Below are 15,069 nucleotides of genomic sequence, written 5' to 3' on the forward strand. Positions count from 1 at the left end.
ATCAAAGACCGGGTTCTTTTCTAAAGTATATGCTGCCTATATTTTACAGATCCAGATTGGCTCGGAAAACTGTAAAGACGTGTTGTTGATCTCATGCAGGGAAATTGCACTAATCTCTGCGTTCATTCCCACATCTTCTCTTTCAGAACTGATATGTAAATGCGTATTTACATTACAGCATCTGATAGAGACTTCTAGATGCAATTCCTTACTTTAGAATATTCCCCAACATCAGCTTAGATCTTGAAAAACTTAAGCAGTACTCCTGTGTACCGGACAAGTGACAATCGACTCGCTGGGTAGGGCCATTGCTTTATCGGTGGTGTTCCTTTACCATGCCTGGCTGAGATCAACTTGCTTTTCAGGGCATCTCCAGGCATCCGTTATGGACATGCCCTTTGATGGCACTTGCCTGTTTGGCTTCAAGCCAATTCGGGCATTTTAAGTAGAGTAGGGTAACCACCCAGTCGTTGTGGCACTCGTTCTGTTGCTCCTTCCGTGGCTACAATACGGGCTACCAGCGGCATTCTTGTCCCCACTAGAAGCAGCCTCCCCAGTCCTTTCATAGCCACAGACTTGTTCCCACAAGTCTCGTAGGGCCCAAGGCCAGACATCTTGCCAATCCGCCACATCTGCCTCCCCCTGGCAACTGCAATTTCCAAACCTCTTTAATGTCCCCACGCAGGTACACGGGCAACTTGTTGGAGGCAGGATCAGGACCTACCTGCCCCAGTGGCAAGCCATAACTTTGGACAAGTGGGTGCTCAAAATGTTTGATGTTGTCACGCTGTACCATTTCAGAAAATTCACTGCTCCTGCCATGGTCCTTAGCTGTACGTAGATTGGCTGAGAGATGAACACCTCTCTTTGTTTTGTCAGAAAGTGCGGGCTGTTTTGGCCAAAGGAGCAATTGACGGTCCCGGCTTCAGAAGTAGATCATGGTTGCTATTCCTGCTATTTTCTTGTGCCATAGAAAGACAGAGGCCTCTGCCCTATCGTAGAGCCCCACTCAACGCCTTGCTTAAAAAGGAGAAATTCAAAATGCTCACACTCGCTTAGGTGCTGTCTGCGTTGGACAGTAGCGACTGGATGGTAGCGCTGGACCTTCAGGACACATATTTTCATATACCTATTCTGTGGGTCCAACTTGTTAACTGTGTTGACGGTGGGACAGGAGCATTTTCAATTCACTCTGCTCGCATTTGACCTCCCCGGCGCCCTGCTGGTATTCACGAAAGTGACAGCGGTGGTTGCAGCACAACTTCCTAGATCAGAGTCTTCGGTCTTCCCCTACCGTGACAACTGGATGCTGAAAGAGGGCTCCCATCACCCACCTCCAGACTATGGCTCGCTTCCTGCAGTTGCTCACTAGAAACGTGTTGAAGTCACACCTGACTCCTTCTCAGACGCTCCCTTTCGTTAGTCATTCTGGACACAGTGCACTTCCGTGCCTTTTTGCGGGAGCAGAGAGTCTAGGACATTCGGGCTATGATCAGTTGTTTCATCCTCTGTCCTGGATTTTGGTGAGAATGACTCTGAGACTGCTGGGTCTGATGGCTTCCTGCTGGGACTGATTGCTTCCTGCATTCTGCTGGTGGAGTACGCTCGATAGCATATGTGGGCTCTGCAGTGGGATCTGAAGTCCCAGTGGACACTGCATTATTGGAATGTCTCCGACCTGGTACAGTTTTCAAAGGAGACTGCAAAAGATCTGTTGTGATGGGTGACAAAGAGCAAGTGGGTCCGCGAGAGACCCCTCATCCTTCCCCACCCAGAGCTGACAGTGGTGACTGATGCATTGCTTCTGAGCTGGGACAACCATGTGGGAGAGGTGGATATCAGGGGCCTGTGGTCTTGGGCAGCGACTAAGCTCCACATCAATCCTCTGGGGCTGAGGGTGATGCGCTTGACAATGAAAGATTTCCTGCCGTCCGTCACAGAAGGGCACACGGTCATGTGTCACTGTAACAAGCAGGACGAAATGGCTTTGCACCTCTGATCAAGGCTGGAAGGTCAGGACATGTTCCTGGTCATGCATCACCTGGAAGAATCTCTAAACTCCAGGTTGGACAAACTCCGCAATCAATACCTCGCAGACCATAAATGGCATCTGTACCCAGAGGTGGCTCAAGGTCTCTTTCAGGACTGGGAAGTACCTTGGCTAGATCTGTTCACCACTAGTGGGCACACGCAATGTCACCACTTCTGTACTTTGGAGTTTCCAAAGTGACTCTCGCTCAGAGACTAATTCGGACTAGACTGCGATATTGGACTCTTATACTCTTTTCTGCCAATACCTCTTCTTCCCAGATTCCTGAAAAAGATGAATTTGAACAGCTTAAAGTCATCCTGTTGGCTCTGGATCGGGTGAGGAGAGTTTGGTATCCAGAGCTCCTGAGCATATTTCCTCTGCTAAGGCTGTGCTTTCGGCGGATCTACTCTTGCTGCAACATGGGAGGGTTCTGCATCCCATCCTACGCACGCTCCACTTTCATACATGGAGACTGAGCGGCGACTTTGAGGGTCTTTGACCTTTCTTCTGAAGTCTGTGAGGTCATCTTGACAGCCAGGTATCCATCAACGAACACTGTATACGCCTGCCATTGGGCCAAGCATGTGGCTTGGTGCTCTGGGGTATCTTTTGTCCATCTCAACTTTTTTATGGTTGCCTCCAAGTTTGTCACCTATTGTGACACGTTTTTTGAAAGGTCTGCAGCGTGTTTCCTCCCAAACCTTTCTTTATGCTCCAGTGGGACCTTCATGTGGTTTTGACTTACCTGATGTGTTGCCCTTTTGAACCCATGCAAAGTTGTCCTCTCAGACTCATGATGCTCAAGATCAGTTTATTAGTGGTCTTCACATGGGCCAGGAGGGTCAGCGAGCTACAGGCTCTTTCTGTTTAACCTTCATACACCAACTTCTCCTAGACAAACTGGTTCTCCAAGCCCATGCCTCTTTTCTACCAAAGAATCTGACACTCTTTCACGTCGGCCAACTTTATTTGCTCCACCTCACCCCTCCAAGGAGGAAGAGAAACTCCACTGCCTGGACCCTAAGAGGGCCCTGTCCTTCTATTTAGACCGTACCAAAGAACATCGGGTAGAAGATCAACTGTCTATGGTGTGCACTAGAACAAAGAAAGGGAAGGTGGTGTAGAAAAGGACCATATGCTGACAGTCGGGTCCATCTTGGTGGGCCCTTTGTCTGTTCCCTCCACCAGGAGTTTTTGGTGTGAGCCAATACACAGACCCGCCTCCTGGGAGTTATTACATTGGTATCTATTCTAAGGTACCGAATCTGCTGCTAGAAGTCTCTGTCAGTTGAACAAGTTTCTTACCTTCGGTAACACCCTGTCTGGATTGAGACTCTATCTAACAGCAGATTCCTTACCGATACTTCCCATTCTGTAAACTGATTTTTCTACCTAAAATGGTCCCATAGTATCTGCACACTGTTCAATCAACCTTCTGATGTGGCTCTATGCTTCTGGTGTGGAAATAGTCCTAAACAAATTGATTCTGCTCGCTGGGGTGGTCCCAATATAGGCACCGCACATGTCACATCTGGTGCAGACGACGTAGAGCCGTTCGTTGCCACCTAGTGTAGCACATGGGTACTGCTAAAGATTTTCAGGATCTAGTCTGATACCAGGGGAATATTCTGAGGTTAGAAATCTGCAGCTAGCTTGCCTCTACCTGAGAAGGCATTACCCAAAGGTTAGTAACTTGTTCTACTGCTTATGGACAATACCTGAATGTTTAGAAGACCTCCAAATAGTTTTCCTTTTTCTCTGCCCTATTCAGGTAAAAACAAAAACTACTCCAATGAGTCTTGTGTTACACAGGTCATCATGTAACTAACCCAAGTTAGGGCTGGGAGAGAGAGCGTGGAACTGTTTTCACAGTTGCAACAATTAAGGCATAGCACAAGGCTTCAGGTTTATCCTCATCTTCCCCTTGGCTTCACTAAGTGTCTGACTCTGTTCAAAGATTTCAAAACTGGAATCTTAGAATCAATATTGCAATTCTAGGAATGTGCAATAGTTTCTAATCCAGATTACTCAAGGAGCCTGGATTTGAAAAATATTAATGAATCCTGTTTTTCTCCAGATTTATGGGATTGTTCTCCTATATGCTTACCTTCGTTTAGTTACACAGCTGCCCCATTAGGCAAACTGAGTCATTGACTTCGAGAGTGCAAGGTGCTGTCCGAGTTGTACATAATCCGTGCTTGGACATTTGGATAACATGGTTGTCTTCACCTTCTGAAACCCTGCCACAGTTTGAGATGTAGTATGCCTCCTCTTTGACAAGTCCTTGCTTGGTTGTGAACTGAGGTCTATGATAGATATGGCAGTGCAGGAGTAGTTTTTTTTAATGTTGAAGGAATCTTGGCTATGTAGGCATACTTTTACTTTGGGATAGTCAGGAGTACTTCTACCTGTTTGAACGTATTACTGTAAAGTTGCATCAACATTGTAAACTATCATGCCAAACCTCATTCCAGTATACATGTTACTGCAGTTCTTGGTTAGCCTTGTAGACCACACCATACTACTAAAATAGTTTTGAAGTTATTTGGAAGGAAATGCCTACTGTGCATGCACATAGCAAAAATTGCTTTTCAGACCATCCTGAAAATATGCTGATAATAAAAAGGAAATGTATTTACATAAGTTTAAGTTAATGAACAGCACCTTTCAATTCGTTCTAATTTTACTGTTTTGATGATGTAGTTATGCAAATTTTTTCACCAATTACTTTTATTCTCTGTTAGCCCGAAGAAAATCTAATTGTGTGAAAGAAGTTGAAAAATTACAAGAAAAACGAGAGAGGCGAAGGCTACAGCAACAAGAACTCAGAGAAAAAAGAGCTCAGGTTTGTATTTTTAGCTGTTAGTTAAAAAGTATATATTTGCTGCAAGTATTTCAACGTTTTTGCTGTGCCAAAATAATGAATGTATATGTTCCTTTGTAATATAAAACATATTGTATTAATCAATTAAATTTTACAGCTCACTCTGAAAGTGATGGGTGACCTACATGAAAACACACGGATGAAATAGTTCCTACTCCTATTCTAAGGTTCCTATTTATATAGACAGTTGGAAAATCTTGCTGGGCCAGTAAGCCTCTGATGTGTATTTTTACAGAATAAAGTCCAGTCTCAATTTGGAGTTTGTGTACATGCCAATCTTGCTTGCATCTGTGTTCTTTCTCCCCAGTATGCTGCAGCTACCATTTTTTCCATCTTATAGATTGAATAGTTCCATACACATGTTGCGTCTCACTTATGCAGGGTTTTCCTCTTGCACTTACTACAGTCTTCACACCGAGATTTCTTTCCAGCAAGCCTATTGCCTTGCATTTGTTTTGCAGCGTGAATCTTTCTGGATTCACTATGCTGTGCATTATCCTGCCATCTAGTGGTTGGGTCCGGAATCGTAGAATTTCCTCTGTTTTTCTTTTTTTTTTTCGTGGCCCAGGTGGGCGTCGACATCCCACCATTTGTGACATTGACGCGCTTCCGGCGGAAGCTCCAACCTTTGGTCGCCATCTTGTGGTTCTTTTTTCCGCCGTTGGGTCTGGATCGTCACGGAAGAGTTCCAGAAACTTTTGAAGAAGGAATCAACGAAAATCTGCAAAACCCAGTGAAGATTGGAGAATTCAGCACACCGACTGCAGGCTGGACAACCGAAACAACTAAGAAGAGGTCAAACACCAAGAACTTCGACGTCCAACAGAGAATGCGCACACAGGGGGCTCCCTGAGCCGGAGATGGACATAACTCCATTCAAATTCTGCAATAATTACCACCACAAATACGCGCAGAAGGACCAGCACCCAGTTTGCAACCTCTGCCTGCCGCTCGACCATCAAAGCGAAGACTGCAACGTCTGCTCGGCGTTCACACCCAAGACCCTCAGAGTTCGGGAGAGGCAGCGAAGGTCAAACTACAACATGCCCTGTAGTTTCACCTTCACCCCATTGCTCCGAGACTTGGGCCTCTCCAGTGGGGAAGAGGACAACATCGCGGAAGGACCAGAAGACTGCACGGTCGTTGAGACTGAGAAGAAGTCGGCGAAGGAGGGAAGAGAGTTGTCGACCCAAAGACCCCCGACCGTCGCTCGAAAGAGTGATGCAAAGTCCTCAAAAGGGGCACTGCAGTTGAAACTCTCGACGCCTGCAGCTGCACCCAAGGACAAAGAGTCCAGCGGATCCTTCGTTAAGGACTCCCAGCCGGCAAACACTCTGGAGAAACCTAGGTTGTCGAAGCCCAGTCTTGAAAAGGACCGCTCTACGCAGAGGGAAAAAGAGTTAAAGGCGACTTCGATGCCTTCGACAACGAAGCGAACGCCGGAGCGCTCGACGCCGAACAGCGACCGAGATGGAGAAAAAGGGCGGGGGCGACAACACAAGGGAAAAGACAAACTATTAGTACCACAGGGCTCGACAAATCCACTCACCCGCTCGCATTTGCGAGGGAGAATGGATGAGGACGAGCTATTTTTCGGTCCTACTCGCTCTTTCTGGCGAGTAGGAAGATAAAACAAACTTTTGTCCTCTGTCTTTGAAAACGGAGCAAGGGTGACAAGATAACAAGATTTAAAGGCATTTTTATTGCTTACAAAGGAAATGAGAAATAGAGATGCCTTTAAATCTTGTTAACTTGTCACTTTTGCTCCGTTTTCAGAGACGGGGGGTCAAGTAGGTTGCAGTTGGGTCGAGGGGATTTTCCAAGGTACTAGATCTGCAGGACTAGTACCATTTTTTCGGATTTTTCGAGCCCTGTACCACAAGCCAAACAGTTCCTCTAGCACATAACACCTGTGGGAGGCAGAATCAGACACTACATCCAGGAGTGGAAGAAGATCACAACCGACAAATGCATACCAAACACACAGCACGGCTACTGCATAGAACTAGAAAAGCCACCTCCAAACAGGAGGCCAAACTACAGGTCACACTCTACAGCAGAACTATCACTCTTGCTTCTAGAGGCACAGGAGCTCCTAAAGAAGGAGGCAATAGAGACGGTGCCGTACAACGAAAGAAACAAGGGGGTCTACTCCAACTACTTCCTCGTACCAAAAGTAGACAAAACGTTAAGACCTATCCTGGACCGACGGTTCTTTAACAAATTCGTAAAGACTCAAAGGTTCAAGGTGACATCTCTGCAAGAAGTAATACCCCAGATACAGGAAAAGGATTACATGGCAACAATAGACCTAAAAGAATCTTACCTACACATCCCCATGAACAAAGTGAAGGAGACACTTCGCTACCACAAGGGGCAAGATCTGACAGTGAGGACGGTGAGCAAGCTCATAGGACTGATGGCATCATTCATACACCTAGTTCCAAATATTCGACTCCACATGAGACCATTCCAAGAATGGCTCCAACAGCAATCGTCACAAGCAACAGGGAGTTGGGAAGATCTAGTGGTTGTCACACACGCAGTGCAGCAGGAAATAGCGTGGTGGAACAAAGAAAACATAGCAGAGGGGAAGCCATTCACACCATCCACTCCAACGGTGACCATCACAGCAGATGCCTCCCACCTGGGGTGGGGAGCGCACATGAACCAACTCAAGGTGAGGGGGTTATGGACACAGAAAGATGCTGTGAAACACATCAGCTACCTAGAGCTAAAGACAGTGTTCCTAGCCTTAAAAGCATTTCAGAAGGAGCTGTACGGGAACAGGGTGTTGATCCAAACAGACACCACCACAACCATGTTCTGTATCAACAAGCAAGGAGGAACACACTCCGCAGCGCTATCAAAGCTAGCACCGGAGATCTTGACATGGGCCATTCCACTGAAAATAGACCTACTAGCAATACACCTACCAGGGAAGGACAATGTGGAAGCAGACCGACTCAGCAGGCAGACATCAGCATCCCACGAATGGGAGATCAACCAACAGGAAGTAGAGAAAATATCCCAAAGGTGGGGAACACCGTAAATAGACCTATTTGCAACACACCAGAATGGAAAATGCCAACACTTCGCATCCAGACAACCAGACCACCGGTCTCAAGGGAATGCGCAATGGATAAGTTGGTCAAAGACATTTGCATACGCTTTTCCCCCAATACCACTGATACACAGGGTACTCAACAAATGCAGGATCAGCAACATGATGCGAATTCTGATATCACCTCAGTGGGCCAGACAGTCCTGGTTCTCACAGATAATAGAAATGGCACAGGAACCAGCACACAGGTTCCCAAAAGGAAGAGACCTGTTAACAATGCAGAACGGAAAGGTACTGCACCCAGAGCCTGAGAGTCTCAGCCTAGCAGCATGGCTCCTGAAGACCTAGAATTTGCACACCTCAAACTACCAGCAAGTATCGTGGCAGTACTCAGAGAAGCGTGGAGACCGACTACGTAGCAAAATGGAAAAGGTTCTCCCAATGGTGCATCAAGGAGAAACTACAACGGAAGATCACAAGGGAATCCACAGTGCTAAAATACTTCGCACCTTCTACAAGCAAACTAAGCTACGCATCCCTAAGGGTGTACTTTGCGGCAATAGTAGCTTACACGAGGGGATAAACAGGGAAGAATTTCTTCACCTCCCAAGTTGTGAAGAGATTTCTGGAAGGAGCTAAAAGAATCGCTCCCCAAAAAAGGATGCCAGCACCAACATGGAACCTCAATGTGGTGCGAACTCAATTGATGAAGGCATTTGAACAAGGCAACACTGCACATGCCCTTACTAAAGACAGCCTTCTTAGTGGCTATCACGTCACTAGTAAGTGAATTGCAAGCGCTAACGCTCCAAGAGCCCTACCTACAAATACACAGCGACTGAATTGTAATGAGAACGGACCCACACTTAATGCTAAAGGTGGTGTCTCGATTCCACTTTAACCAAACAATCCAGATACTGAGTTTTTTCCATAAACCTACTATACGCACAGAAAGGGCGCTACACACACTGGATGCCAGAAGGGCTGTCATGCACTATATAGAAAGGGCAAAGGAGTTAGGAAAACAAAACAGTACTTTGTATCCTTTACCAGCAGTTTTTTGGGACAGCCAGTCACCAAAAACACCATTGCACGGTGGATTGCACAAGCAATTCAACTCTCCCAGAAGCGGGCAGGACAAGAGTTACAAGGAGCAGCTCAAGCTCACTCTACTAGGAAGAAAGGAGCAACAATTGCATTTCTGGCAAACACACCTATTCAAGACATTTGCCAAGCTGCAACATGGTCTTCAGTGCACATATTCACTAAGCACTACTGTGTGGATTATCAGATGAATAAGTCGGTGTAAGTAAGTAATCTCTTTATTGCATCATTAATTTAAACCTTTGCAAACAGATAAAACATATGTTTAAAAAACAAAACAACATCATTAGTAATGCTAGAATTAGTTAAGTGCTGTTAATAGTTACAGTAATTGCATAAAATGTCCAGGGAAATAAAAACTGGTGTGTAATACAGCCAATAAGGAGCATAGATGGCGTAAAAATGCGAATTCCTGAGGGCTCTTTTGTAATCCCAGTTCCTTTAAAATTAGTGTTAAGGATTTTGATCTTGATAGCATTTAAGTCTGTAACAGGTAACAGAGACTTTGTTGTTGACAGTAACAGTCTGTAGTTCATCATGTCATTTGTTCACCCAGTTTGTTGCGCCCCTTGCCAAGTAATTCCCATATAAATAATCGACTTGTTCCCTGTCCCATGTTGTTGAGCCTGGGATTGCACAATAAATAAAAAAAAAATTAAATTATGTCACTATTGCTGGCCACCAGACCAAAGTGGCAGCATGAGAGCGCGAAGGACCGTGATGATAAACAGAATTACCAGGAACAATCTCTTATGAACAGTGTTGTTGGAAATTCCTCAGAGGCCAGGTGGGCCTGAACTGATGACCAGTTTGTTAGAGTACTTCCAAGGATAACTTTGCTTTTGCTGCACTCGCACAATCCTACCTGGCTTTCGATCAGGCGCGGCTTTAATAGCTGTCTTCGTTCTGCACCCAAGCCTGTCGGCGTAGTTTTGCAGCTTGAAGACTTTCTTGATTCACTAGCGATCCCCCCCACCTCCGCCAGAAAGATGAGACAGGAGGAAAGGAGGATTACATTGCAATCATAACTAAATGGATCAACAAAGGAAGATAACACAATACAAGAAAAAAGAATCCAAAGATGGCGACCAAAGGTGGGAGCTTCTGCCCAAAGCGCGTCAACGTCACGAAGGGCACAAATGGTGGGATATCGACGCCCACCTGGGCCACGAAAAAAAAAAAAGAAAGAAATACTACGATTCCGGACCCACACACTAGATGGCGGGCAGGGCTCGACAAATCCACTCGCCCGCTCGCATTTGTGAGGGAGAATTGATGAGGACGAGCTATTAGGTCCTACTCGCCGTTTCTGGCGAGTAGGAAGACAAATTAACTTTTGTCCTCTGTCTTTGAAAACGGAGCAAAAGTGACAAGATAACAAGATTTAAAGGCATTTTTATAGCTCCCAAAGGGAATGAGCAATAAAGATGCCTTTAAATCTTGTTAACTTGTCACTTTTGCTCCATTTTCAGAGACGGAGGTCAAGTAGGTTGCAGTTGGGTCGAGGGGATTTTCCAAGATACTAGACCTGCAGGACTAGTACAGTTTTTTGGATTTTTCAAGCATAGTGAATCCAGAAAGTCTTCAAGCTGCAAAACTACACTGACTGGTAAGAAACTATATGTTTTTGGACTTCCACGTATGCCACATGCCACGTGCCTATGGTTCTAGGATATTTTTTGTTTACATTTCTTTATTAGCAGTTAATCAAAAGTTTCCACAGTAAGTACCAAATATAATAGCAAACATGTTCTCAAAGTTGATGGACCGACACATCCCTTCATGGTTACATTGACAATACTCTGGTAGCAGATCATCCATCAATGTTGAGGGGGTAGCGGGATAATGGAAAGAAAAAAGGGATGTTACACCAAAACAGCATAGTTCACCCTGTCTTACAGAGGAGTACCCAGTGTGTAGATAGCGAAACAGTAACTTAAGTAACCCTTTGGCTGCCGCTGCTATGTACAACTAATCGGAATGGTGGTATCATGAGTTGCGGCAGCTTATTTCAAGCAGAAGCAAAATCGGTGTCACTCCAGGAGGAGGAAGGGGGTAGGGATGAGCTTCTTGGAATCGTTCCTGCTCTCCCCGGCGCAGGTACCCACATTGACTTCTGGTGAACATGCACATGTAGATGACTGGGTAATCCAGTGGTTTAATCTGATAAGCCTAGGACGAGAGCGGATGCAGGCTATCAAACAATTTCATTGCAGAAGTATCCCACATCGTGGCACCTCCACCCCCGCCTCCCTTGTAATTTGCGATCAGGTGTCACGGCGTCCGCTTTGGCCAAAGCCCATTTATGAATCACTTGAAGCCAGCACTTGATCATGGGCAGATGAGGAGATTTCCAGACCATTGTTATCAAACCCTTAAAAAGGATTAAGGCTAGATCGCCCAACTTTAGGTGTGCCGTGTGATCCCCAAGAAACCGAGAAGTGGGTCCGTTGGGTACTGGACATCGACCACTGTCAACACGTGCGTCATCATATGGGTACATGAGTACATCAGCGGTGGACATTCCCAAACCATGTGCAGAAACGTAACATCAGTGTGGCCTCATCTTCGGCACACCTGGGACACCACCGGACACATTTTGTGCAGGCGAAGCGGTGTAAGGTAAGTTTGATGTAAGCAGTTAAATACCATGAATTTTAGCTGGACATTGCACGAAACACGCTTCACGCAGGCCATGGTCCACTGCTTAGCAACCAATCCTGCACCCAGGCACTCGTTCCATTTGGGCTTTCCTTGGTTTAAAAATTATTTGCAACCCCCCCTGCAGCGCAGCATATAATGCCAATACCGCCAGCTGACCTAGTCCGTATGGTAAAGAAGCACTGCAAGCCCAGGTGCAAGGGTGACTCTGCTTGCCTCAGAGTCCAAGAGTCCCCGATTGCTTCCACGATTGCATTGTGTTTAAGGAAGAGACCTGCTCCAAGCCCGTAAAGCTCCTGTCATCTTACCGAATAAATCAAGATCATAAAGGGCCTGCAACGTGGAGGTGTACTAACGCATCATCCGCGTATAGAGACTCAGTATGCCAGTCCAGTCCCACCTGGACACCCCAGTCTGTGCCCGTAGCACGCAGCATGTAAGCAAGCTGCTCCTTAGCGATGGCAAAAATGACTGGGGATAAAGTGCACCCCTGACGATTCGCTCTACCAATGGAGCAAGATCGCAAAGTCTGATGGCCGGTACCAACTCGTGCCTACACAGCAGTATATAAGGGCGTGACCCACCCAAGGAAAGTAGAGCGAATCCCAATCCTGTCTAGTCCCTGCAATAGATCGGACCAACTCAGCGTAGCAATGCTTTTTTCAAGTCAATGGAGACCACCACTGGAAGGTCGGGCCCGCCAGACACAACACACATAATGTGGCACATGCGCCAAATGTTGGAGTTCATTTTATAATCAATGTTCATTATTGACAACGGGCGATAAGAGCTCACCTCAGGAGATTTCAGAAGCACCCCAGTGAGGGCCTTGTGTAGAGATCCCGACAAGATACCCTGGTGATGTGTTTCTTGATAGACCTCCAGCAGACAATGAGAAAGGCTGGCCTCAAAGGCTGCATAATACTACCAGTCTCATACAGCACAAAGGACTGTGTGTGGGCAGCGGGAGGCTTTCCCCAGAGCACTTCATGAGCAGCAGCAAGCGCCAGCCATCTACGCCTCGCAAGCCCACTCTGCCACCTGCGCCAGTCCTCTAGATGTACTGTCTCCGTGGTCGTATAATCTCTGTACCGTGCAACTCTCATCTGTCTTATTTGGAGAGCCTATAGAATAATCATTCCATGCACTACTAGGTGGTTTTACGATGAGAAATGTGTTCGACCAAATTTTGAAAGATTTCTACAAATATTGTTTGCAATTCTGAGCATTTATTTTAATAATGAGAGTAGAAGTATTTAAAGATCAGCCTTACCGAGGGAAGGCTCTTGCAGTCAGCAAGGTGATGTCTCCAGTGGATGCATGGATGGTGAACACAAAATGCACTAACAACCCACAAACCACAGTTTCCTTGATTGTCTTAATTCTGTAGCAGGACCCGGCCCAATGCTGTGGCCTAACACTGGACATGTGCCTGAGACCACCAGTTCTGGTTCCTTTCAGTATGAACTGTTCTGCACTCTTAAAACACAAATGAATCCCATAGTCCTTGTCTGTTACTGAAATCTTAGTAACTGAGGCCCTGTTACTGAGTTTGCATGCCAGTGATAAACAAAAGACTGCTGATCTGAGCATACCATGCCCAGATTCCTATGAGGACCATAAAAATGTCTTCTCTAGAAAAGCGTTCAGTGTCCAGAGTTGAAGTTGTCCCTGGTTCTCTTCCAGGGGATCCTCATCAATAGTCATAAGCACTAGAATATTTCCGCCCATGCGCGGGACCCCCGGAAACACAATCATATATGTGATATATATATATATATATATATATATATATATATATATATATTACCTACTGGCGGTCGCCAGTAGGTATATATAGTTAGGATTTTTTCTCTATGGGATTTTTGAAAATTCTATGTCTAATAACTTTGGCGTTTGTGGACGGAATTGGCTGAAATTTTCAGGAAAATGGCACATTTTGTTTCTGAGTAGCCCTTGAAAATTTGGGGGGGGTTCGTCAAGGGGGGGCCGAGAGAAAAGGGGGGTCCCAAAACGTGTTTTTAACATTGAGTTTTCCATAGGGCGGTTGGCCTCACTTTTAGCCCGAACGGCTGAATGGATTTGCACGAAACTTGGCAAAATTGTAGGGACTGGTAGCCCGATGTGCCTTTTGTAGGTCTCAATATATGTGCTTAGGAAAACATAAAAACGTCCCACAGGTATACCCCAAAAGATGGGTAGGAGGTAGAGTAGTAATGCGTTTTTGCAATGTTTAGCAATACCAGTCATTCACTTATACTAATTATACTAAACCTTGATAATAGCAAGGTTTATCTGCGATAATTTCTGACGGTAAAAAAATCGTTGCTAAGCATCGTTAGGGATAAATATCGCTTAACTTTGGTAATATGCCCCAACGTCTGTTAACGTTCGATTCGAAGGAAATCAGGAAGTGTTGAAAAACATTGTCTGCGCCATCTTGTCTTTTTTCAAATGCCACACTTTTGTCGTGCACGGCAGCCATTTTAGATGCCTTGACCAGACGCACTCTGTGCACGCTGTCGATCCTTAGCATGGCTCCCCACCCTCGCAAGCATCTCCCCCAGGCAGTGGTCACCCCCGCTCTCTGTCTTATGCATGGGTAATAAACCTCCCCCCATCTGCGCTGCTCTTCCCTGAGAATCACACCCTGTGCCCGCCCGACACCTCCCTTTCGCCTTATTCACTACCGCACCCTCTGACACTCCTTTTCCTCTGTGTCCGATTGTCCAGGCTGGTCCTAGGGTATCAGCTAGTCCTGCAGATGTAGTTTATGGCCACAGCTGTAAAGAATCACCCCTCTTCAAAGGAGTTATAGTAGATCAAGGCCCACACTCGATGAGATCCGTCACAGCAGAAGCGTTGATATTATCTGAAAACCATCCTGTATTGTGATTGGGGAGGGGACCGAGCCTGAAGCGGAAGATTCCAGGGATGACTCTTTGTACATCAAAGTTTTTACAATTATGTGTCACATTAAAAATATATAGCACTCCGACAAAGTAGTAAGATTATAAAACTTTAATAATTTATAAATATATACAAGAAAACAAAAATAGTAATAACATATAAACATTTTTAGGGAAAAACAACGAAGTAGCGGTCGGCTGTGCGAATAGTCCCAACGCAGCACAACGTCCAGATTTCCGGCGTGGGGCGTCGCGGGGGGTGGGTCATCAGTAGCAAACTGTTGTGCGAATAGTTCCAAGGCAGCAGAACGCGCTGAAATCTAGATGACACGAAAGTGATGTCTAGTAAGTTGCCACCCAGCAAATAACGGCATGGGGCGTCGCGGGGGGTGGGTCATCAGTAGCAAACTGTTGC

General features: G+C 45.9%; 1 protein-coding gene across 3 annotated transcripts in view; it reads left to right on the forward strand.

Annotated features, from left to right (window-relative positions):
• The window catches only part of KIF2A (kinesin family member 2A), a 513,057-nt gene that overhangs the window by 151,769 nt on the left and 346,219 nt on the right, over positions 1–15,069 (forward strand). For all 3 annotated transcript variants that reach the window (XM_078675133.1, XM_078675134.1, XM_078675135.1), the window contains exon 6: positions 4,777–4,877. In XM_078675133.1, coding sequence (XP_078531259.1) covers positions 4,777–4,877 — 101 coding nt within the window. The remainder of the gene's footprint in view (positions 1–4,776; positions 4,878–15,069) is intronic.

Source organism: Lissotriton helveticus, chromosome 2_1, assembly GCF_964261635.1.
Source record: "Lissotriton helveticus chromosome 2_1, aLisHel1.1, whole genome shotgun sequence".
Taxonomy (NCBI): Eukaryota; Metazoa; Chordata; class Amphibia; order Caudata; family Salamandridae; genus Lissotriton; species Lissotriton helveticus.